The sequence below is a fragment of the Triturus cristatus genome, chromosome 1_2, assembly GCF_964204655.1.
Source record: "Triturus cristatus chromosome 1_2, aTriCri1.1, whole genome shotgun sequence".
NCBI classification, from domain to species: domain Eukaryota; kingdom Metazoa; phylum Chordata; class Amphibia; order Caudata; family Salamandridae; genus Triturus; species Triturus cristatus.
In genome coordinates this window covers 232,337,298-232,361,895 of record NC_140580.1, presented here as the reverse complement: position 1 = coordinate 232,361,895, position 24,598 = coordinate 232,337,298, and the positions used below count along the sequence as shown (strand labels likewise).

At 46.4% G+C, this 24,598-nt stretch overlaps 2 protein-coding genes across 2 annotated transcripts in view; both read left to right on the top strand.

Annotated features, from left to right (window-relative positions):
• The window catches only part of PKD2L1 (polycystin 2 like 1, transient receptor potential cation channel), a 3,023,543-nt gene that overhangs the window by 1,925,125 nt on the left and 1,073,820 nt on the right, over positions 1-24,598 (top strand). The window contains exon 10 of the mRNA XM_085603531.1: positions 4,858-4,956. Coding sequence (XP_085459657.1) covers positions 4,858-4,956 — 99 coding nt within the window. The remainder of the gene's footprint in view (positions 1-4,857; positions 4,957-24,598) is intronic.
• LOC146867099 (uncharacterized) lies at positions 15,580-17,563 on the top strand. Its single transcript, XM_085603530.1, has 2 exons — positions 15,580-16,189; positions 16,486-17,563. The coding sequence occupies exons 1-2, from the start codon at positions 15,757-15,759 to the stop codon at positions 17,352-17,354; spliced, it is 1,302 nt and encodes a 433-aa protein (XP_085459656.1). The 5' UTR covers positions 15,580-15,756; the 3' UTR covers positions 17,355-17,563.

The following is a 24,598-nucleotide window of genomic DNA, read 5'->3' as shown; positions in this document are numbered from 1 at the left end:
CTCTGCTATACCTCTGAGGATACACTGGACTCTGTGCACACTATACCTTACTTTGGTAGTGTATATACAGAGCCAGCTTCCCACAGGCATGTTTGATGTGCTAAATTCACCATCTTCCCACCTTTCAAGAACATGCAGAGCTGAATCCAAAAACCTAATTTTTTACCACAGTTTTGGCATTTTTTTTAAAGAGGTAGCCCCTTTTTCCTATTTGTTTGTGCTTCCAACCTACTTCCAGTTTGTGGTGCAAAGCAGTGTGAAACCCATGGGAGATCCAAGAAAACTACATATTTCTGAAAAGTACATACATTTTTCATCTCAAAAGGACCAGTTTTTTGCAAAGTGGGTAGCTGTGGGTTTTAGGCCATAGCTCAGCTGGCACCTAGGAAACCTGTAAATGTTTAAAAACTAGACACCTTGGGGGATCCAGGATGGGGTGACTTGCGTGGCTCTCACCAGGTTGTTTTACCCCTCACTTGCAAACCTCAAACTTTGACTAAGACAACACATTTTCCTCACATTTCTGTGATGGAAAATTCTGGAATCTGCAAGGAGTCACAAACTTCCTTCCACCCATTATACCCCTAAGTCTTCTGAAAGGAATGATAACTCACTTGTGTGGGTAGGCCTAGTGCTGGCAACAGGAAACAGCCACAAATGCAACATGTATACATCACATATTTACACTCAAAACTGTCCCTGTTTTTTGCAAAGTTGATAACTGTGATTGGGCCCTAGTTCAGCCCGCACCCAGAAAAACCTAGCAAACCGGTACATTTTTTAAAACTAGACACCTACGGGAATCCAGGATGAGGTGACTTGCGTGGCTCTCACCAGGTGGTTTTACCCAGAATCTCTTACAAACCTCAAACTCTGACTTTGAGCTGTCCTCTGACTCAAAGTGGTTAATTTACTTAAACAAGTTATATAAATCGTATAATCATACATAAGGTGGACTTTGAGCTGTCCTCTGACTCAAAGTGGTTAATTTACTCAAACAAATTATTTAAATCGTATAATCATACATAAGGTGGTCTACTTACCATCAACTCATTTTTAGCTGCAAAATCCAAAATCCAGATGCCATTCACAGGAATGAAAAGTATGATTATCTAATTGATTTTTGCTACATATTCTTAAAAACATAAAGTAAGGTCAGGAGACTGGTCTTTTTCCGGAGCAGCATCTAGACTCTGGAATTCCCTTGAATTTCAACTACGATCCCAGTCATTGCTATTCATTTTTAGGAAACAACTAGAAACCTTAACTCTAAAGTATAGCTATGTGGTCAAAGTGCTATGTGACGATTTCTTCAGCAACAAGAATCTTTGCTAGTCATTCACTCTACAAATAACCAATAAAAATAAAGTTCTTAAAATTAAAGCTAAATGGCACTTTATTTTTGCTTTACAAAGGACATGGTTAGAAGTCAAAAGCATATGAGAGATTATAGGCCTGACTTAAATGTTGGCGTATGGTGTGAGTATCGTTGCTATGACATCTCTTGCATTTAGAGGAATGCCAGTCACGGCCGTTCCTGTAAATGTAATGAAAGTATGCCTTGCTGCTCCATCAACATGATGGCACCACACAACACATGTTCATTTTCTTTTTTTATTTTCAGACACAAAATCCCAAAACTTATTTATGTTTTGAAGATAAAAAATGCAATGACCTCCCTGCCATGGGAGTGTTCTTCCATGGTATGGGGGTAATTGAAAAGTTTTGACTTTTACATACAGCCACATTTTAGGTGGTGGTATGTAAATGTAATAACGTGCTATGTGTCCGCCCATGCTAAATCGGGTAGGCGGACACATGGCCAGAACTTCCCATGGACCTTACTCTGTCAGACCGCATGTAGGCACGGAGATGGAATAATCTCCGACATCTACATACTAAAGATTTGCCATCTGTAAATAAGACAGGTGGACCTTCAGGCTGGCGGGAAGGGTACTCTGTCACCATTGCAACTGAGTACCCTTTCCGCCAACATCTAAATCAGGTCATGTGTCTGACACTTTAAAACACACATTACCAAAACCTGGGTGCAAGTCATAGATGTTGGAATGTCGCCTGCATGGTGAACGAGCTTGTAACCTCACACTTTGTGTCTAACTGCCTATGAAACTTGTATCCTGACATTTTTTGTTTGGTCATAGCATGACGCTAATCTAGCTGATGAGCAGAGACCATTATATGTCCCTGGTAATGCTAGATCCAAAACCTGTTCAGTGACCTGGAGGGACACACCACGCATGCCCTCATAGCGAGTATAAGACAAATGTCCATACCTTGGGTGACTAACATAAAGCGGTGGCCGAAGTGTACCATGTTTTGTGAATCATTAGTGTGACCAGACATTTTTCTCTCTATCACAGAGAGGCTAGTCTATTGACCCTTATCATGTAGAGTTCGGCTGTTATGAAAGAACTCTATATCCTTGCACTCATATTCCATGTGCATGTCAAGTGCGTTTATGTGCAGTGAGTGTGTGGCATATGTATGGTAGTAGGAATCTGTGAGGGGTGAGAGTCTAAGTCTGGGACCAGAAACATTAACTTTAGAGGGCCTTGGTTTAGCAGGGCCCATATTTGAATGTGGATACACCTTCCCCAGACAGTGGAAGCATATTGACTGAATTTGTTAGGCTGAAGAGTCAAAACCCAGCCACCGAAGTGAAGGAGGTAAAAGCTGGGGCTTCCCTTAGAAGTTCAGTGGGGACTTTGTTACCAAAGAGCAGCTGATTAGTTCTCCCTGAGCACTCCCATTTAATTGATGGGAGGGAAAAAGGAATAGAACTGCAGTTTCTGGTAAGGGCCTGATCTTTTGTCTGTCGATGAATACTGCTTCTGAAAGGACATTGACAGCCAGGTGTAGAGCTCTCAAACTACATTGTTCCCATGTTTTGCATACTCCTACTCGGAACCAGCATCATTGCTACCTACTGTGAGATTCAACTGTGGGTCCTTTGTGGACCATTATCTTATCAATATTATAACATCCCTTAAAGAAAATACTACTTCTTCTCTCATAGATCTATGTTACGCAGGTCTCTGTTCCTTCTTACTGGAAACAGCTACTGTGATTCCTCTTGTGAAGAAGCATAACGCTAACCCCACAGCTACGGAAAACTACAGACCTAGCTCTCTCCTTCCTCATCCTATTTGGAAAATCAGCAGATTATAGTTCCTATATATGGCAGTTACCTTCTAGCTCATCGGACAGAGGCTGTATTTGAATCTTCTCTCAATAACATCAGTCTTCTCCTGGGAAGGCGTGGTGGGCATTCTTGGTGTTATTGGACCTGTTAGTAGTTTTTAAAACAATTCTAAAGTCCTTGATATGTTTAGGTCTTCATCAGGTGGTGCGTCACCGGTCTTTTGACCTTTCACAAGGGCAAGAAGTTTGTCTTTAACTTATCCATTGCCCTTTTTTGGCTCTAATGATTAGGTCTTTGACATGAACTTTTATTGCTATGCCAGCAATACTCGGCTTATAATAAAGGTTTCCAATCAAAGAACTCAACAGAAGCAGTGTAAAGACTGCTTAAGAGCTATTGCTGAATGGATTGATGTAAATTATCATTGCCCTAACTCAAACAAAAGTGAAAGTAAGATCTTTGATAATATGATAATAATCTTTCAATTGGTCTGACGTATTTTGGTCATCTCGACTCAGTACCTCCCCTGGTGTTAGGAATTTGGAGGTTGTCTTTAACACAGGCTTGATCTTTTAAGTTCATGATAAAAAACCAACATTCTATTTTCTTTTTCTAATACCTTTCAAGAAACTTCTCCTTTTCTCTCTTCATTTTCAAAGAAATTAGTTGTCCAGTTTACTATGATGTCTAGACTGGATTACTGTAAATCTGTGTATTGACGATGCCTTTATAATGGATATAAAGCACGTAGATCATGTAGAATAGAGCAGCTCATTTGGTCTTCTGTATTAGTAACAATGCTGCCATTAGGTCATATTTAAGGTATCATCCCGGGATTTGAATTGGGAAGAGGATAATCTTCAAAGTTTTGTATACAGTGCATTATACTCTTTTTAGAAAAGGCCAGTTATTTATCTGGACACTCTTTAAGGGGTAGAAGGTCCCTATTAGGCACAGTCAATCCTCCTCCTCCTTCTCAAAACCTCAGAGAGCCAGTTGATGGGCAATCGTTATCTTTGCTGCTGGACAAGTCTTGAATTAAGGCTTTGTATGATCTAAGAAGTACTGAAAATCACCCATGGCTTTACAGGAAATTGAAAATGTGTGTTTTTTACTGATTAGGCTTTGATTCAGTCCCAGGGCTTCTGTAAAGTGTATTGTAGAAATTAAGTAATAATAATACCTGACATACTGACAAAGTGTTCATAAGCATTTGTGCTATTTCAGCATTTAAATATATTACTGTATTATCTAGTCATTATGCATCACTAATGCCATGAGCTCCTGATTAATTGATGTCTGAGTAACTGACTTTGGTACTAAATAGAAGTATTATACTTCTGTTGGTGAGGATAATGTAACCCCTGTTTGTTTTCATCTACTGGGTGGGAATAAAAGGGATTAATGGTGGGGCCCACAGTGGGTTTTTTAAGTATTTTGAATCTTTATTGAACAATCCTTTATGCTTTGTTTGCAATTGGGACACCATCTTCTCGTATGACATTAGTTGGCATTAGTCTGCAACCACTAATTGTCTACATTATGAATTTTAGGCGCATCAGCAACCACTGTAAGTAAACATCTCTATTTAACTAAGTCTATTTAGTGTGGTTAACTGAAAGATGTGAATGCTGACTTTTAATGAAGTTTATAAATACACACTTCTAAAATTCAAGCCATATTTCTTTTTCTAGAATATGTTCTTGGCTATTATTAATGATACCTACTCTGAAGTGAAAGAAGAGCTTTCTAGCCAGGATAATGAGCTGCAGTTTTCAGACATATTAAAACAGGTAAGCCACAATGTTTTATTTGTTGTATTGTGATGGTTACGATCTTTATATCCAAATATGCCTTATGGTGTTAAAGGTAATATGTATGTTTTCATGGACATCTGTTGGGCACAAGTACATGAACATTAATTCATAAGCAATCCTACAACCCTAATAAGCAATTTAAAAATATATATAAATATATATAAATATATATATCTCCAAACGGCCACCTCCTTAAAAGCCAGTGTTATCCAGGACGCTTGATAGACGGGGCCTTGTTTCGCGTTACTGGCAAGCGCGACAAAATATCTCCAAACTACCACCTCCTTAAAAGCAATCGACAAGGCCACAGCGGGGAATATTGCGGGAGACTCTTTATTCACCGGTTACAGCTTTGCATAATGCATTTTGGCATGTCCGCCTTCATCAGATGCTGCTGTTACGCCGTTGTCACCTCCTCCCTCCTTTAAACATCCTGTGGCGCTCACATTGGTGGGAGAACAGCTGATCCTGCTGCATTGAGGACAAAGCAGTCAAATGGGAGACTACAGTTCCCAGCATGCATCAGATGGGGTAAGTGTAGCAGCAGGAATCGATGTTGCTCATGTGAGTGCTGTTGTTTGCCAAGCAAAGGAGGGCCGTGTAGCAGCTGGTGATCACATAATTGATGGTGTTCAGGGCTCCCTCAAGTCCCCTACGTCCAGCCACAAAATTGAAACAAACCGGACCGTGAGGTAAGCTGAAATCAAGCTCGCCTCCCCGTGCAGTCACAGGCTGCCGATGGCAGCAGCCACTGGCGTGGTTCGTTCTCGAGGCGGTCCTGGATGAATCAATACCTTGATTAAGAACAGTCCATGTGCCATTGTTATCCAGGACGCTTGATAGACGGCACCTTGTTTCGCGTTACTGGCAAGCGCGACAAAATATCTCCAAACGACCACCTCTTTTAAAGCAATCAACATGGCCATAGCGGGGAATATTGCGGGAGACTCTTTATTCACCGGTTACAGCTTTGCATAATGCATTTCGGCATGTCCGCCTTCATCAGATGCTGCTGTTACCCCGTTGTCACCTCCTCCCTCCTTTGAACATCCTATGGCGCTCCCATATATATATATACCAATCCCGCTTTGTCTCAAAAACGGGTCTGACACATGCTTGGGTTGCTCAACACAGGTTTAATGCCACCAGAATGCACCATAAAACCAACGCGATGTCTACACCATCAGCTACAGGCAGACGCGTTTCGGCGGTTGCCTTTATCAATGCCAGGTATTTGCTGAGTGTTCAAAACTGTAGGTGTTCGCTGGGCTTTGTTAAAAATCATGCTGAGAAATCTCAGTAGCAGAAGAATGTAACAATAGAAAGAGGACAGGGAAAGTTCCACAAGTAAGTAGTTGCCTCTTTCTTTTTTCCAAAGTCTCCCATGCTCTGTGAAAAGGTCCCGCATAGGGAACCGGACAGTCCATAGTCCCGAGCCAGGTACAGTGACCCGCCCTTGCATCCAATAATGCCATTGGTTTCGCCTGCTCTTTTTGGTTTGCGGGATTATCATGGCGGATTGCATTGTAGCTGGGCAACCCACTCAGCAGTCAATCTGCTCCCTCTCCCCAATGCCTATACCACAGTCCGGACCGAGGGGCGTGCCAGATTGCGGAGCCAACCTCCGCCACATATACACCACCAATCCCGCTTTGTCTCAAAAACGGGTCTGACATATTCTTGGGTTGCCCAAAACAGGTTTAATGCCACTAGAATGCACCTCGTTTCTATTTCTTTTGACAATATCTTTAGCACTGTTTGATGAATCTTCGCGAAATTTTCAAAACTAATGGGGCGCTCCCGTCAGCTCCTGCTGAAAGGAATTACACCAAAGTTGGCAAAAAGGTAGGTCTTGGTTCAGAAAGCGACCTTTTTTTAAATGGTGTAAATCCGTTCAGTAGTTCCTGAGAAATTAAAAAAAGAAAAATATCGATATCTGAGCACCGAGGAGTCACGACTCCTCCTGAGCACGAGCTGACTTCTGATTGGCTGGGTAGAAGCACCCTGACCCTCTTGGGCTGCTCAGTGGGTCCCACAAAAGAAAATCGGCAGAATTCACGCTGAGGTCACGAATCCTGCCAAGAAAAATAAAAAAAACGTAAGCCCCCGGGTGGGCCAGGTCCCAGGGGCAATGCCAAAATATATAGCTGGGACTCGCGTGGGCCCCCGCAGCCCCGGGGACCGCCACCTCCCCGAGGCTTTATGGCTTTATGGAGCATCATCAGTGCGGAGTTCTGCAGGCAATAGGGAAACATCCCTTGAAGTATGGCATGGCATAGAGATGTCGATTTCTCCAGGTGTCAGACTTGTGGAGTCTGCTCCTGGCTGTTGTCATCGCGCCTCATCTGATACAGCAGTATCAGCTCTTAGGCCGCCGCCAGGGCACCCTGACCCCCACACTGAAACCAGCTGCGAGCAGATCCCTCCAGATACACAGAACCACCGCCTGAGTCACCCCTGCGAGATCGCAAGCCCCAGGGCCGGACTCGGAACCAAAACCTGCCCTGGCAAAGTGCTCAGCCGCCCCCCCGGGGGTTTGGGGGTGTCGCCGACGTCTTTGCCAGGGCCGGTTTACTGCCAATTTTGTTACAGGGCCGATTTTGCAGGTATGCTGCAAAAACGGCCCTGTAACAAAAACAGCCCCCAGGGGTCCAAAACCGGCCCCCACCCGCGCAGCCCACCGGGGGATTGCCCGGTGCCCGCTACGGTCAGTCCGGCCCTGGCAAGCCCCACCGACCTCCAATCGCCTCAGACTCTGGGCGCATGGGTGGCTTGGGTGCGGTCTTACATCTTGCACCCGGAGGAGTCTGCCCTCCCTTAAGGTACAATATAAGACAAGCATTTACAATGCAATGGTCTCGGCATTGGTAAAGTTAGAGCTATTGGCATTGCTCATGACATTATTTTTGTTTGTTTTTGTTTTTAAAACATTTAAAGAAACGGCATTGTTATTTACAATGTCAATAGCTTAATCACTCTCAAATGCGAGACCTATTGCATTTGCACCCACACACAGATTAAGCTATTGACATTGTAAATAACAATGCCGTTTCTTTACATGTTTTACAAACATAAACAAAAATAATGTCAGGAGCAATTCCAATAGCTCTAACTTTAACAATGCCGAGACCGTTGCAATGTAAAGGGTCAGCTTGCTCCCCTCATGCCGAGGTGTGAGTTGTAAGCTGTGTGGGTTACAGGTAGTTGGTCGTCAGTAAGGAGTTCAGCCTTCCACATCTAGGTACATAGGTTCAAATCTAGATTCGGGGCGTCCATTCTCAGCGCCCGGTGTGACGTCAGCTCTACATTGTTTGAGGCCGAGTTGAACATTAGCCCACTCTGAGCCAGAGGCTGGCCACAGGCCCAGTGCAGTTAGAGTGCGTCTGGGATATCTTTGAGTGACGTGCAATGCCTAGGTTGTAATGTGATCAGGGATCAAGTTGGATACTTGGACTTTTATGAAGGCATAGCAATACCCATCATTACAGCGCCACGAAGCACCAAAACTACAGAAGCAAGCACTGAACAAAAAATATAGAACTTTCACTCCCAAAACCACGCCCACTGACATAACCCATGGACATGTATTTACTTGTGTCTCAGGAAAGTTTAAAGTATACTCCTGACCACTGCAATTATGCTATTCTGCATCGTGGTTTCTTGTTTACATAATTATTTGCCACATATTCCATAATCTGCTGCATAAACTGTAGACTTTCGAAACAAATGTAGCTTAAACATCAAACGTTACAACAAACGTGGTGACCGTTTTGCACGCAGAGGAAGGCCCTTCCCAAAAAGTTTAACTGATCATCTGTGTCGCTTATTTTTGTATATTGTTGTTAAACTGGCATTAATGGGGTGAAATCCTTGTCCAGGTAGTATTATCATGTGTAAAAATTACAAAGTAAGTCATACTATAAAAAAGCGCCAACTTATACCACCTAATTGTCCTTTTCTTGTGGCACAATTTAGCCACCAATACCGCATAATTCCTGTGGCCGCGCTCATATGCCTGTCATTGCAACAGTGTGAGAAGAGCCCTACTTGTGCATTCATGCAGGTGCACAGTTGTGCATAGATGGGCACCGCGCGATTTAAACCACAGTGAATATGAGCATACTAAGAGGACGCAGCCCTTGGAGGAGCAGTCTTAAGCCATCCACAGTGTGCGCCCTGAAGTCCACAGAGGAGTTTCAGTGGCGCTACCTGTAGGCATGGGCATTAAATACGAGTCATGGAATAGGCCGGAGAGGGGCACGCAAGTGTGGCAGGGATGGGCATCATAAAACCAGCGACAGGGTGTACCCAGACACCGCGAGCCAAAAACTCAAGGGGAATGCATTGGTGCCCGTCTGCAGCCTTCCGCTGAGTGCACCGAAGTCTGCCAGAGAGCTCTGTCTCGTACTGTTGCGATGTCTCCCTGACCCACATGCTGTAGACCACCCTGCCGCTGGCTGATCCCTGCTCACTTATCTCTCTGCTGCGGCCGCTGAGTGCACTGAAGGTTGCCAGAGAGCTCGGCCTCGGGGCAGTTCACCTCATTACCACTGGGCCCTCAGTTCCCTGGAGCACTGCTTTATGTACGGGCCCCATCCTCTATTGCGCCGTACCTTGACTAGAGCCCCTCCGTTGCAGGCAAAGTGGACGCTGTCTGGGTCTTGTGTGCTCCCCGGGGTGTCGCTCATCCAGGGCACAGCTAGGGTCAGTTTGCGGCCCTTTTTCATGCGGTCGACGCCATCTCGTTAAGGGCGGTTGGCAATCCCGGCTCTATGCGGTGCCTGTTCTCTGAATCCACATGTACGTGTTAGAACTTTCTACAGTGTAGGCCGAAACGTTGCTTTAGATGGGTCAACTGCTAGAAGACATACAATCTGCAAGCACCCAAAAAAATTTAGCTTTTTCTTGTAAGCTGCATGTCATCGATTTAGTATATAACACCGGCAGATATTTACATAGGTATAAAATGTCTCTGAATTATCAACTGTTTTTCCAATAAAACGAGTGTCGTCAAGGAAAGTGACCTGCTCTCAAATGCTACTGGACGGACGGCCTTTGAGACATCTGCCGTCTAAATAGATGCCAATCTGTTCGTACCACTGGGCATGTAAACAGTATATACACTGTAACAGAGGTCAGGTAAAAAAACAAACAGCTCCAAAATAACATTAGACTTTTAATTAGAAGAGGCATACAGCGGCTGTTCGGAAACAGTTTTTTGCCTAAAGTTTGCGTGACGTCATAGCCATAGTGTAATATGTGTTAAACTTTCTGTTGGACGAGCTGACGATGAGGGAGGGGGCAGGGGCGACCTTAAAAAGCCATGGGAATAAATCCATCCCAAGATGGCGAGAGCCTTGTTGTTTAGAGGGCAGAAAAAATGGAGGATATTGCAATATCCACAATGGGATAGGTTTTAAGAACCAGAGCGGGCCGCAGCTGCTTCTCTTCTTTCTAAAGCAGCAGCACAAAAGGTGGAACAAGTAAAAAAAAAACACCCCAGAAAGCAACCGGCAGGAGAAACCCGAGGAGGAGGCGAGGCTTCACTTAAAAAAAAAACACATCTCATAAAAGAAAATACTTCAGAGGCTAGGCTACCATGTAAGCAAATAATAATTTACTGTTTTAAAATTAATCACGAGAACTGTGAGTGTGTGTGAGAGAGCGGGGGAGGGGTGTCCTTGTAGCTGGTTAGAAGGCAGGGAGTTTTCAGAGGTCTTTCAGGCTTGCTTACTTGCACATTCAAACAACTCACACACCCAGATAGCTCTAGCCAGGAGACGAGACCCCTGGGCACCAGCATTTTCAAAGGGAATGTTTTATAGTCGGTGGTTGAAGCAGGAAACGAACTTGGAGCGCTAAACTGAACAGTTTGGACCGTGTACAGGCAGAAGGGTTTCTGCCAGGAGACGGTGTGTTATCTGCAAATCGCTGACATTCCAAATGGGAAACGTTAGAAATGGGTTTGCTTTTGTTTTTTTTAAAAGAGGCGAGTACGGGAAACAGCAGTTGGCTCTCCGAGCCCACTGAAAGGGTGATACACAGAGGGTGGCGAGCACAGATCTGCCGGGAGAGGAAGCAGGAAAAATAAAGCGCCCCCGGGAGGGGGAGGGAGTCACGGGGAGAAGGGAGGGGGGAAAAGAACCAACCGCCGGCGGCAGCGAAACCACCGCCAACCCAACCACCCTCCCCATGGGTGGGCGAAAAAACTTTCAAACCGCTCCCCACATGCACACACAGACGCACAACCGACAAAACCGCATCGGACATGCTGCAAACGGCGGCCGAGAAGGGACGGAAAACCGACGGAAACAAAACACACACGCAGCACAAACGGACAGAGCCCCGGATGGCGGGAGGGGAGTAGAAAAGAAACACAGATGCGGGAAGATGCACGCGTTTTTCTTAAGACTCCCCACTCCTGTCCCACCCCCATCGCTTAAAGTCCACAAATATCCGTACACGGTTTAAAAGACTAAACCAAAACAGGGCCTCTTGAAACATTCCTTGTTATCATTTTTGCGGCTCACCTCAGCTGCTGGGGGAGGCTTCCCCTTCCTCTCCTACGGACACCGAACTGCAACGAGAGTTTAGGCTGATCGTTCCAGGGGTCTGACACTCACCTTCATACTAAGAGCGCAGGCACGGATAAGCTTTACGGGGGCTGCCATGACAGTCATGACATACAAGGTGGTCGTCACTGCCGCTACTGGTCACGTGACTACAAACTGAAAAGAAAGCCACAAGCAGTACTTCCGCCGGCGAAGCATACTTCTCTATCGTATCTGCCATCTTGTAGTGGACACATTTCAGGTGTAAATCATAATATGCTAGAAATACTACAAACATATTAATTGCACAGGACTCTAAGATTCTCTATTTTGGAATATAATCGAGTATACTATTTATTTGTTACCACTGTGGCAAATTGTGTAATATAAGAAGGTTTCTGTTTAAAACGCAGAAAAATAACAGTTTTTGCTCTTCGTTTTGCAGAAATGTGGTCTAGAGCGACAGAGCTGCCGACTTCCGCACTTCAGGCACATATACATTGATAGCTAATATTATATACGTTTCGATTCTCGGTAGTTAAAAGGGCTGAACCAAAAGAACAACAGAGAAGGAGACGGGCATAGATGGAGGCCACCCCTCCTTTCTATGGAAGACTTGTTAGTGAAGTAGTCTCTAAAAATAAAACGGAGCCTTTGCAGATGGTAACAGTCCTACCGTTTGCGCTTCTAGTATGGGGTTTGGCAGGCTGGTCTCAGCTCCTCTCACCGCCTGTTTATTTTGAAACGTAGCTGGGCATGTGAGTGCTACTGTTTAGCACACGTGCTCTCTCTTTTGCTTCTCTCATTCAACGCACTGGTAACGAAGTCACTGCTCTTCCCCGTACTCACCAAATGCAAATCGATCTCCGCTTCTCTTATTTAACGGAAAACACCCTATGGGCCGCATGAACATAAAGGGGAAACAAGAGGGAACAAGCACACCACCGCCTTTCTCCGAGGCAGAGCAGAAATGCCTCGGAGAAACGCAGCGTCCATTTCGGATTCGGGGGCGTGTTTTGCTGTTCTCTCCTCCAGCCATTGGCTGGAGGAGAGAATGAGACTTTCTGCAAAAAACACGCCCCCCGATCCGAAAAGGACGGGGCATGATCGGAGTGACGGGACCTCTTCTCCAATGGCTGGCCAGCATTGAAGAGGCCAGCCAATGGAGAACAGGGGAGAAGAGGGGCGGGTTCAAGCCCCTCTTCTCCAAGTCATTAAATCTCGCGAGCGAGACTGCTTCACAGCGCTGACCTTGTGATTTCACAGCGCTGACCTTGTGATTTCACAGCGCTGACCTTGTGATTTCACAGCGCTGACCTTGTGATCCAACCTCAACTGTGACAAAGCGTCACATCAATAAGACAACCGAAACAGCGACTAAAAAACTCAAAAATGAATGTGGAGTAATGAGGCTATCGCCTCGGTATCCAAAAACTCACCGCTGTCAGATGGAATCTGACAGGCGAAAACAAGACACACTGACGCAAGCGCAGCCTTCGCTTGCCGAGACCTCAAAATGGCAGGTCCGGACCTTATTGAAATTCTAAGATATGAGACACGCCGGTCTCCCAAGACACAGGCGTGTGCGCGAAACAGGTTTCTTCAAACTACACAGAGTGAGAAATGTGCGGCTTGTAAAGCTGCGGGGGACAAAGCGTCCTTTGTTTGATGCCAGGGGGCAGATTGTGGGGATGTAAAAGACGGGCCAGGCAATCTGCAATTTGACCCCTGCCCAAAGAGAGACGAGAAAAGGAAATCTACACGGGGATCACATCGAAGGCAGATAGAAGGGGCAAATGTTTAAACTGCATTTTTATTTTGTGCAAATGTATCTTTAAACATTCATTTACCACCAAAACCTCAGTGGACATGGCAATGTTTTTCTTTTTTCTCATTTCAAAACCTTTTGTAATGAAAGTCGCTTGTTTTTCTGAACATCCCGAAAACATTAGGAAGCAATAAAACGCAATTAATTTAAGCAACTACAGAGTGAGAAAACGTATCGGTATGAAGGTTGTGAAACAAATAACTATTTTTAAACATAGACGACGTCAATAGTTGTAACTTTTTACCACATTTTCAGTTTAAATTGAGTATATTTCAAAACGTTTAAATAATTAGAAGTATCTTCGCAAAGCGGTTTTACACTCAGATTAACAGCATGCTTTCAAAACACCAGAAAAAAATCTATTTCTAAACGACTTTTCAGTTAAGCAAACAAACAGCGGAGGATCCTTCACAAAGTAGGATTTGTCCACTGTAATTGTTTTCAATATTTGAGAACGAAATGAAAATATCACATATAGTGCCTTCTATTGCAGTGTGAGAGTTCCAAAGCGCTCTTAGCAGCAGATCGAAATATTTCACATTTTAATGATTGATACTCAATGAATCGTCAGGGGGAGGATGAAGGTCGGAGTGGGCCCTGTAACAAATCGAACTTGTGACTGGCTGGTCACGCACAGATACTAGCAGCAAGCCATTAACTCGAGGCCATCCTCAAAGTAATGTTTTGCAAGTATTCCTCAAACTCGGCTAATGCGAGCTTTGTTTTAGCCTGTCTGATTGCTCTGTGCTGAAGAGGCATAGTGAGGGGGGGGAGATAACGCATTATGATGAGTATCACACGAGAAACGAAGGCGCTGTTTTAAGCATCGCTCCATTTACTACACACATGCAGTCTCTGGCTTCAGTGCTTTCGAAGGACCGGCACTGCCCGGTACTTTGTACTGTGCATGAACAGCGCCCTTCACATAAAAAGTGTCTGTCAATTTAATGCTGTTTTCCCGACCTACTGTCAACGGTATTAACATGAGCACCAGTTACAGGTCACATTTTGGTAGGCACGGGAGATTAAGTGATTTTCCCCGAATCACAAGATGTTGAGCCGCCACCGAGACTCGAACCTGGTTCCCCAGGCCGATAATGGGCAGCTCTGGCCCTAACGCCACATCCACTCCACGGACTCACTGTGAGAGGGGACCGCTGGCAATTCCGGGACAAGGAAATAATAGGAATTATTGCAATATTTCCAGGAGGAACATGCTGGAATAGGCGTTTCTGTGCCTTTTCCATCATGTTTTCCCTAGTATTTCTTGTAACAACTTCCATTCCCAGGCCCATTGGATTCACCGTGCCACTTACAATGAAGGTCTAAAACTTAAAATGACGGAGTGTGGGAAGTTGTCAAGCATGCTGGCCTAGGACAAATTCAGAAAACACGTGACCTGCCTCATGCCGGGTGACGTTTACTCCTCACACCCCTACTGTGTAAACTCCTAAGGCAGTGCACTAGTAATTGTAGTTTTATTATTCATTCAACGCATACTTAGGGAACCGAAAGACTTCCAAAGTCCTCTAATTCATAAAAAAAAGTTGGTCCTATTTGTCCCCCAAAATATATACATTGTAATTAAAAAACAATTTTCAGGTTGTATGTGTTTTAATATTTATTACCGGTTCATATATTATTGTGTCTCTATCCCTTTGCACAATGTCTGAATGTATAATTTGCATGCTTTTATGGCTGTTTCATAGCTGAATAAAGATGATTTTGACTGACTTTGACTAATAAAACAATGTGTGTTTGCCAAAACCACTGTCTACCATTGCTTTATGTATTCACAGAGCATCACATCTGTTCTGACACTGCAACGCTGTATTTATATAGAATACAGCTAGCTGGAAAAACAGAGCGCTATAGGTGTCTAGTTATTAGGGCTCCTGGGACGCAAGCGCCACCAATAATTTCTGGTAGGTTCCAAAAATCCAGGCTATGATCTTTCACCTTGTTTCTTGGGCTGGCTGCTGTTAGTTTGATATGGTGCTAGTTGTTTTCTTTCAGGCAGGCAAGATTTTAAGGAACATGGGGCCATATGTAGGTAGAATGGAATTTGCGAATCGGAAATTGCGATTTTTCGCGAATCGCAAATTCCGAATCGCAAATAGCTATGTAGGTAGATTTTAGCGAATAATTAGCGATGCGCAAAAATTCGCAGAATTATTTTGCGATTACCCTAATAGCGATTCCTTAATTGCGAGAACGCTATTAAGGAATCGCAAATCTGGGAATCTGCAATTCAGGTGCAGAATGATGACATCACAACCAGGAAGTGTGACTGCCCATGCTGCACCTGATTGCCAGCAGCTGTGTGTGAGCCAGTAGCTGTTTGAGAGCCTGTGTGGAGAGGAGAACAGTGAAGCTCTGCATTTGAAAACCAGTCAAATGGATTCCCAGGGGACTGAAAAGCAGCAGGAGGAACCAGCAAGGAAGAGGAAACAGAAATTCAGTGAGAGGGAGCTGGAGGTCCTCACACAGGAGGTGGTCAGCAACCATGATCTCCTATTTGGGAAAAGTTCCCTGAGAGTACCTGAGGCCAGAAAGCGCAAGATTTGGAGTGACATCCAAGAGAAAGTGAATGCCATTGGTGTCACACACCGCAGTGTGGAGGACCTACGTAAAAGATGGTATGACATGCGGCAGAGGTCAAAGGAGAGGGTGGCAACAAGACTGGCAGAGGCTAAAAAAACCGGTGGGGGCCCTTCCACTGCAACCGAACCGACACCCCTGGAGGAGCTGGTGGAGGGCACACTGCAGCCTGAGAGCGTGAGTGGAGTGGCTGACCTGGACAGCTCAGAACACCCAGACACCAGACAAGGTAAGGTGCATGGCAAGACCCCCTGCTACATCCCCAAACCACCCACATCCCCCAAAAGGCAACCTGACTGCAACTCCAGTAAATGTCACACAGCACACACAGTAATGCATTATGGGAAACGTAGTCACATGCACTGATAACTGTGCCAGTGAGACACAGACAGGTGGAATAGGAAGGACTCCATCATGCAGAGATAGAAATAGACCGATAGTACCCATGAGATTCTATTGCTTGAAACTAATGCATGACAAATACCACACAGGACACAGTACTAATGTGTGTCATTTAATCCACAGCACCACCACCAACACAGGATAGTGAGGCTGAATGTGAGCCAACAGTTGAGATGGAGGACCAGGCATGCCAGAAGGATCAGGGCGCAGCCACAACTGCCGACACAGCACCATGCAGGCGTCGCATAATTGTCCCACCACTACCACTGTTGGAGACACAGGCACCAGACACAGCAGAGGAGCAACAGCCAGTGCACAGGCAGCGTGCAGGACTGCAACAAACACAGTCCCCTGAACAATCAAGAGTAGGGAGAGGGATGAGACGCAGGGAACGGCCGTCCACCAGCACTGCTCCTGTTGAAGAGGACACGGTGTTCTCGGGCCTGGAGGGCAGCATGCTGAAGCAGCAGCGCCTGCAAGTGAAGGGAATCAGGTCAATACAACGGCAGCTGACAGCACATAACCACAACATGACCGAGTTGCGCGCAGGAGTGATGGCCATGACTGGTGCATTGGAGGGACTGTGCAGGGAGATAGCGAGGGACAGGGCAGCGCGGCGCCGGGACAGACATCGCCTTCACACACGGCTGGACCTATACACAAGGGCTGTGAACCGCCACACAACCGCCACATCCTTGCTGGCCAGAAGATGTGTTGGCATGCAGCGCGAGATGGCCCACTGCTGCCAGGACGTGGGCAGTGTCTTGGTGCAGGTCACACATGCGGTGGACCAGATGCGCGCAACCGCCACAGGTGGCATAGGTGCACTTGCAGCCACGGACACTGATGAACAATCGAGCAGGAGCAGCATCACTCCCCCAATACCACAGGAAAGACGCAGGAGTGCACGACAGAGCACAGTGGAGGATGAGTCAAGGGAGGGCACAGCGCGCACACAGCGAGGCGCACCAGGCCGTGCACGTAGGAGGTGAAGGGACACAAGGGACTAATGGCCATGTGTGATGCAACACAGTCCATGTAGACTCAGTGTCTGTTGTTACTCTTTGCACTGTGACACAAACAAGTGCATGCAGGGACTTTAACGTCACAACGTGAGATCACTCAATGCCTGATGACACAGAAATAAACATCCCTGTCAGTCACCAATCAGTGTCATTGTGTCATCATTACTCACTTAGAAGTAGTTTTGGGTGATCTCATCACGTCTCATACGTCCGGCAGCTGCACCAGCACCTCCTGCGGGAGCGCGATGTGGTGCTGCTCCATCCTCATCTGATGATTCAGAGTCTGTCAGGTCCACTGGGGTTCCTTTCTTGGTAGCGATGTTGTGTAGCATTGCACAGGCAACCACTATTTTGCAACACGTCTCAGGGCTGTACTGTAGCGCTCCACCACTCTTATGGAGGCATCGAAAACGGCTCTTTAGGATTCCAAATGTCCTCTCAATGGCACAGCGTGTAGCTCTGTGTGCGCTGTTGTACCCCCTCTCACCTGCAGTTGATGGATTCAGGTACGGTGTGAGGATGTAGTCTCGTACAGCATACGCACTGTCACCTGCGGGGCATAAGCAGATTAATGTTCAATAGTGTCCTGCCACTGCATCACTCTACTGCCTCTGTGTGTGTTTAACAGGCATTTACCTAGCAGATAGCCCTCTCCAAAATCACCATTTGTGAGTCTGCGATGTAATGCACAGTGGCGAAACATGAATGAGTCGTGTGTGCTTCCAGGGTATTTGGCCACAATATCAGTGATTAAGTGTTGGGCATTGCACACTACCTGGATGTTCAGGGAATGATATGACTTTCTGTTGCGAAATACATACTCATTATGTGAGGGGGGTGAAATAGCGATATGTGTCCCATCTATGCAGCCAATGACATGGGGGAATTGTGCAATTTGGTAGAAATCTTGCTTGGTCTGATCCAGTGCCTGTGCTGTGCTAGGAAATTGTATGTGGTGATGCAGCCTCTGTACCATTGCATCCAGGAAAGCGTGGAAGAAGCGCGAAAGTGCACTTTGGGAGACACCTCCTGCTGTGGCAATGACCCCCTGGAAACTACCTGATGCCAGGAGGTGCAGTGAGCACAGCACCTGTACATGGGTGGGAATGGAGTGTGCCCTGCGTGTGGGGTGGTCAAGTATGGGTGTCAGTTCAGCAATTAAATCCAGGATGCTGTCTGGGTGCAGCCTGTAGTTGACATGGATCTCCTCATCGGTCACTTGGAAGAGGGTGATGCGTGCTCTGTAGATCCTTTCCTGGCGTCTCCGTCTCTGTGTGGCATCCCTGATTCGCAGCCTCCTGGCTATCACGTACAGCCCAGCCATGGTGGAAAGGCCCTGTGGCATTGTGGGCCTGTTTAAATAGGTTGCAGTAGGTTACCACCTGCTCAGTGTTGATGGTAATTGGGAAGTGCAAAATTGCGAATTTTGCATAATCGCTATTTGCGAGTTTTCTGAACATGTCATTTTGCGCAATCGCTATTTGCGAGTTCGGTAACAGCGATTTTCGCTAATACTGGTGCGCAGACTGCGATTACGCTGATTTATTCGCAGACTCCACTTTCCGCAAAATAGCTAATCGCTAAATTAGCGATTCGCACATCTCTTCTGCGTATACCTTTCCTACATGGCTCAAGTATGTTTTGCGATCGCAAACACCCAGATTCCTGCGAATCGCACTGTTTGCGATCGCAAAACTGTTTCCTACATATGGCCCATGGTGTGCAAAATTTCCTTTCACAAAAGTATGCAGATTTCAAAACAATTACTTGAAATGCATCTCTGGCACCTTGCAGCAAAATATGACTTGTGGGAAACACATTCAGCATCCCAAAAATAGCATGAACGTCAGTCCACATTGCGCAAGCGCACAACCATTTTGTTTTACTCCAGCCTAGCTATCCCTCATGTTTCCAACTCCCTAGGCCCCATCATCTACCTAGTCTGGTCCACCTCTGCCTTTTCCAACTTTATTTTCACTTTTTGTTAGTTTCTGACTATCCCTGTGTGTTTATTTATATTGACACCTTTTTGTTCAGGTCTCCCCATTCCCACTTCCCAGCTCTGTCAAAGGCAGGCAGTACCACCAAATCTGAACCGCACATCCCCTGAGGTTGATGGCGGTGTGAGGGGGCAATGCCATGACATTTTTTCAATGAGGTCGAGTTGGCACAGCACATTTTTATTGGTGTAGCGCCACCTCCCACTCATGCTGGCAGCAGGTGATAGGCCCAGGAAGGCCTACACCTTGGCAGAGCACAAGCTGCAGTGGGCGAAAGTGCAGCGCAGCATGCGTATTCATTTTCAGGAGGCATTACATCACTGGTACGTGTGTGTGTGTGTGTGTGTGTGTGTGTGTATATATATATATATATATATATATATATATGAGAAAGCAAAATGCCCTGTAGCATTTGAAAGGCACTCGACAGTGACCCGCCCTCCAGCTTAATTCACGCAGCAATCCTCTTTGCTCCGCTTGTCTATTAGCACTGCCGACGCGTTTCAAGGCCTGACGGCCCCTTCTTCCTGGGCAAAAAAACATCACACCTGAGGCTTTCATTTCAATTTCCGGCATTTTATTGTATCCATGGCCCACCAGGGGGCGAGTGCTGAGTGCTTCGTTCCCGTTGATTTGTGGGGCATGGAGTCCGTAAATGAAGGCAATTATTTGCTTTGAGTAAGTTCATGCGTGAGTTTCAAATTATAAGTCCATTAAATCCTTAAGTAGGTAGCGGAGCGCAGATCTTGCTCATTAGGCGTATGGAGCACTGTGCCAGTGACAGCTTCGATTCGTTCAAAGCGCTGGCCTCTTAAACAGGTAAACAGTTCTCCCCTGCTGCTGATGGTGCTCTTTCCACGGCCAGGCTGCCGTGTAGAAATTTGAGAAAGCAAAATGCCCTGTAGCATTTGAAAGGCACTCGACAGTGCCCCGCCCTCCAGCTTAATTCACGCAGCAATCCTCTTTGCTCCGCTTGTCTATTAGCACTGCCGACGCGTTTCAAGGCCTGACGGCCCCTTCTTCCTGGGCAAAAAAACATCACACCTGAGGCTTTCATTTCAATTTCCGGCATTTTATTGTATCCATGGCCCACCAGGGGGCGAGTGCTGAGTGCTTCGTTCCCGTTGATTTGTGGGGCATGGAGTCCGTAAATGAAGGCAATTATTTGCTTTGAGTAAGTTCATGCGTGAGTTTCAAATTATAAGTCCATTAAATCCTTAAGTAGGTAGCGGAGCGCAGATCTTGCTCATTAGGCGTATGGAGCACTGTGCCAGTGACAGCTTCGATTCGTTCAAAGCGCTGGCCTCTTAAACAGGTAAACAGTTCTCCCCTGCTGCTGATGGTGCTCTTTCCACGGCCAGGCTGCCGTGTAGAAATTTGAGAAAGCAAAATGCCCTGTAGCATTTGAAAGGCACTCGACAGTGCCCCGCCCTCCAGCTTAATTCACGCAGCAATCCTCTTTGCTCCGCTTGTCTATTAGCACTGCCGACGCGTTTCAAGGCCTGACGGCCCCTTCTTCCTGGGCAAAAAAACATCACACCTGAGGCTTTCATTTCAATTTCCGCCATTTTATTGTATCCATGGCCCACCAGGGGGCGAGTGCTGAGTGCTTCGTTCCCGTTGATTTGTGGGGCATGGAGTCCGTAAATGAAGGCAATTATTTGCTTTGAGTAAGTTCATGCGTGAGTTTCAAATTATAAGTCCATTAAATCCTTAAGTAGGTAGCGGAGCGCAGATCTTGCTCATTAGGCGTATGGAGCACTGTGCCAGTGACAGCTTCGATTCGTTCAAAGCGCTGGCCTCTTAAACAGGTAAATAGTTCTCCCCTGCTGCTGATGGTGCTCTTTCCACGGCCAGGCTGCCGTGTAGAAATTTGAGAAAGAAAAATGCCCTGTAGCATTTGAAAGGCACTCGACAGTGCCCCGCCCTCCAGCTTAATTCACGCAGCAATCCTCTTTGCTCCGCTTGTCTATTAGCACTGCCGACGCGTTTCAAGGCCTGACGGCCCCTTCTTCCTGGGCAAAAAAACATCACACCTGAGGCTTTCATTTCAATTTCCGGCATTTTATTGTATCCATGGCCCACCAGGGGGCGAGTGCTGAGTGCTTCGTTCCCGTTGATTTGTGGGGCATGGAGTCCGTAAATGAAGGCACTTATTTGCTTTGAGTAAGTTCATGCGTGAGTTTCAAATTATAAGTCCATTAAATCCTTAAGTAGGTAGCGGAGCGCAGATCTTGCTCATTAGGCGTATGGAGCACTGTGCCAGTGACAGCTTCGATTCGTTCAAAGCGCTGGCCTCTTAAACAGGTAAACAGTTCTCCCCTGCTGCTGATGGTGCTCTTTCCACGGCCAGGCTGCCGTGTAGAAATTTGAGAAAGCAAAATGCCCTGTAGCATTTGAAAGGCACTCGACAGTGCCCCGCCCTCCAGCTTAATTCACGCAGCAATCTTCTTTGCTCCGCTTGTCTATTAGCACTGCCGACGCGTTTCAAGGCCTGACGGCCCCTTCTTCCTGGGCAAAAAAACATCACACCTGAGGCTTTCATTTCAATTTCCGGCATTTTATTGTATCCATGGCCCACCAGGGGGCGAGGGCTGAGTGCTTCGTTCCCGTTGATTTGTGGGGCATGGAGTCCGTAAATGAAGGCAATTATTTGCTTTGAGTAAGTTCATGCGTGAGTTTCAAATTATAAGTCCATTAAATCCTTAAGTAGGTAGCGGAGCGCAGATCTTGCTCATTAGGCGTATGGAGCACTGTGAATTAAGCTGGAGGGCGGGGCACTGTCGAGTGCCTTTCAAATGCTACAGGGCATTTTGCTTTCTCAAATTTCTACACGGCAGCCTGGCCGTGGAAAGAGCACCATCAGCAGCAGGGGAGAACTGTTTACCTGTTTAAGAGGCCAGCGCTTTGAACGAATCGAAGCTGTTACTGGCACAGTGCTCCATACGCCTAATGAGCAAGATCTGCGCTCCGCTACCTACTTAAGGATTTAATGGACTTATAATTTGAAACTCACGCATGAACTTACTCAAAGCAAATAATTGCCTTCATTTACGGACTCCATGCCCCACAAATCAACGGGAACGAAGCACTCAGCACTCGCCCCCTGGTGGGCCATGGATACAATAAAATGCCGGAAATTGAAATGAAAGCCTCAGGTGTGATGTTTTTTTGCCCAGGAAGAAGGGGCCGTCAGGCCTTGAAACGCGTCGGCAGTGCTAATAGACAAGCGGAGCAAAGAAGATTGCTGCGTGAATTAAGCTGGAGGGCGGGGCACTGTCGAGTGCCTTTCAAATGCTACAGGGCATTTTGCTTTCTCAAATTTCTACACGGCAGCCTGGCCGTGGAAAGAGCACCATCAGCAGCAGGGGAGAACTGTTTACCTGTTTAAGAGGCCAGCGCTTTGAACGAATCGAAGCTGTTACTGGCACAGTGCTCCATACGCCTAATGAGCAAGATCTGCGCTCCGCTACCTACTTAAGGATTTAATGGACTTATAATTTGAAACTCACGCATGAACTTACTCAAAGAAAATAATTGCCTTCATTTACGGACTCCATGCCCCACAAATCAACGGGAACGAAGCACTCAGCACTCGCCCCCTGGTGGGCCATGGATACAATAAAATGCCGGAAATTGAAATGAAAGCCTCAGGTGTGATGTTTTTTTGCCCAGGAAGAAGGGGCCGTCAGGCCTTGAAACGCGTCGGCAGTGCTAATAGACAAGCGGAGCAAAGAAGATTGCTGCGTGAATTAAGCTGGAGGGCGGGGCACTGTCGAGTGCCTTTCAAATGCTACAGGGCATTTTGCTTTCTCAAATTTCTACACGGCAGCCTGGCCGTGGAAAGAGCACCATCAGCAGCAGGGGAGAACTGTTTACCTGTTTAAGAGGCCAGCGCTTTGAACGAATCGAAGCTGTTACTGGCACAGTGCTCCATACGCCTAATGAGCAAGATCTGCGCTCCGCTACCTACTTAAGGATTTAATGGACTTATAATGTGAAACTCACGCATGAACTTACTCAAAGCAAATAATTGCCTTCATTTACGGACTCCATGCCCCACAAATCAACGGGAACGAAGCACTCAGCACTCGCCCCCTGGTGGGCCATGGATACAATAAAATGCCGGAAATTGAAATGAAAGCCTCAGGTGTGATGTTTTTTTGCCCAGGAAGAAGGGGCCGTCAGGCCTTGAAACGCGTCGGCAGTGCTAATAGACAAGCGGAGCAAAGAAGATTGCTGCGTGAATTAAACTGGAGGGCGGGGCACTGTCGAGTGCCTTTCAAATGCTACAGGGCATTTTGCTTTCTCATATATATATATATATATATATATATATATATTTCCACCGCAAAAGTTCGCGCAGAAACCCCAGCCGCTTGGCAGTGGCGGGCCTAGACGGGGTCGCGAATCCCGAATAATCCAAACAACCGTTACACCAGTCAAAGAAACGATGTCCAGGCCACTTTCTCCTTATCAGCGTGTTTCTATTTTCTTTAGATGCCCAGTCACTCCTATATATATATATATATATGAATGCTCGATTGCCATACCCCAAAATTGAGCTGCACTCGAATGCTGGACTTAAGGTGGCAAGCCTTTAATTAACAGTACAGGCAAGATGCTGCTGGTGGATATAATTTGACAGCTGCAGACACGATGCGCCTAACGCGTTTCGAAGGCAAAATCCTTCTTCTTCAGAGGCAGTCGCGGTCACAAATGCGTGCTCGGATCTCCGTCCATTAATGCTCATAATACGCCCCCAGATGGGTGGGTCCAATGTCCCAAAGCATTCTGGATATCGAAGTCCCGAAATCAAACCACTGATGGTGCACTAATTTCTGTCCTTTTCAAGCCCACAGATGGGCCTCCACCAACAGTTTGCCTTAATCCGAAGTCAGCATTCCACAAGGACGGCTATGCATATATCAAGCCGCGTGGCCCCCTCTCTTCCCTGTCAAATTATATCCACCAGCAGCATCTTGCCTGTACTGTTTATTAAAGGCTTGCCACCTTAAGTCCAGCATTCGAGTGCAGCTCAATTTTGGGGTATGGCAATCGAGCATTCATTTTTGGCGGCGGCCCGCCGTCGAGTTGCACCACCCCGGGAAGAGAGGGGTTCTTTTTCGCCCGATCACAGGGATTTTCAACCTGCTCAGTGTGCGAATTGTGACCAAACTATGGAATCCTGAAGCCCGTAATCGGGCGAAA

Bases quoted from the DNA above. Each gene is read 5' to 3' on its own strand.
- LOC146867099 (XM_085603530.1), top strand. From the start codon at position 15,757: ATGGATTCCCAGGGGACTGAAAAGCAGCAGGAGGAACCAGCAAGGAAG. The intron at 16,190-16,485 runs GTAAGGTGCATG...TTTAATCCACAG, and splicing joins ACACCCAGACACCAGACAAG to CACCACCACCAACACAGGAT.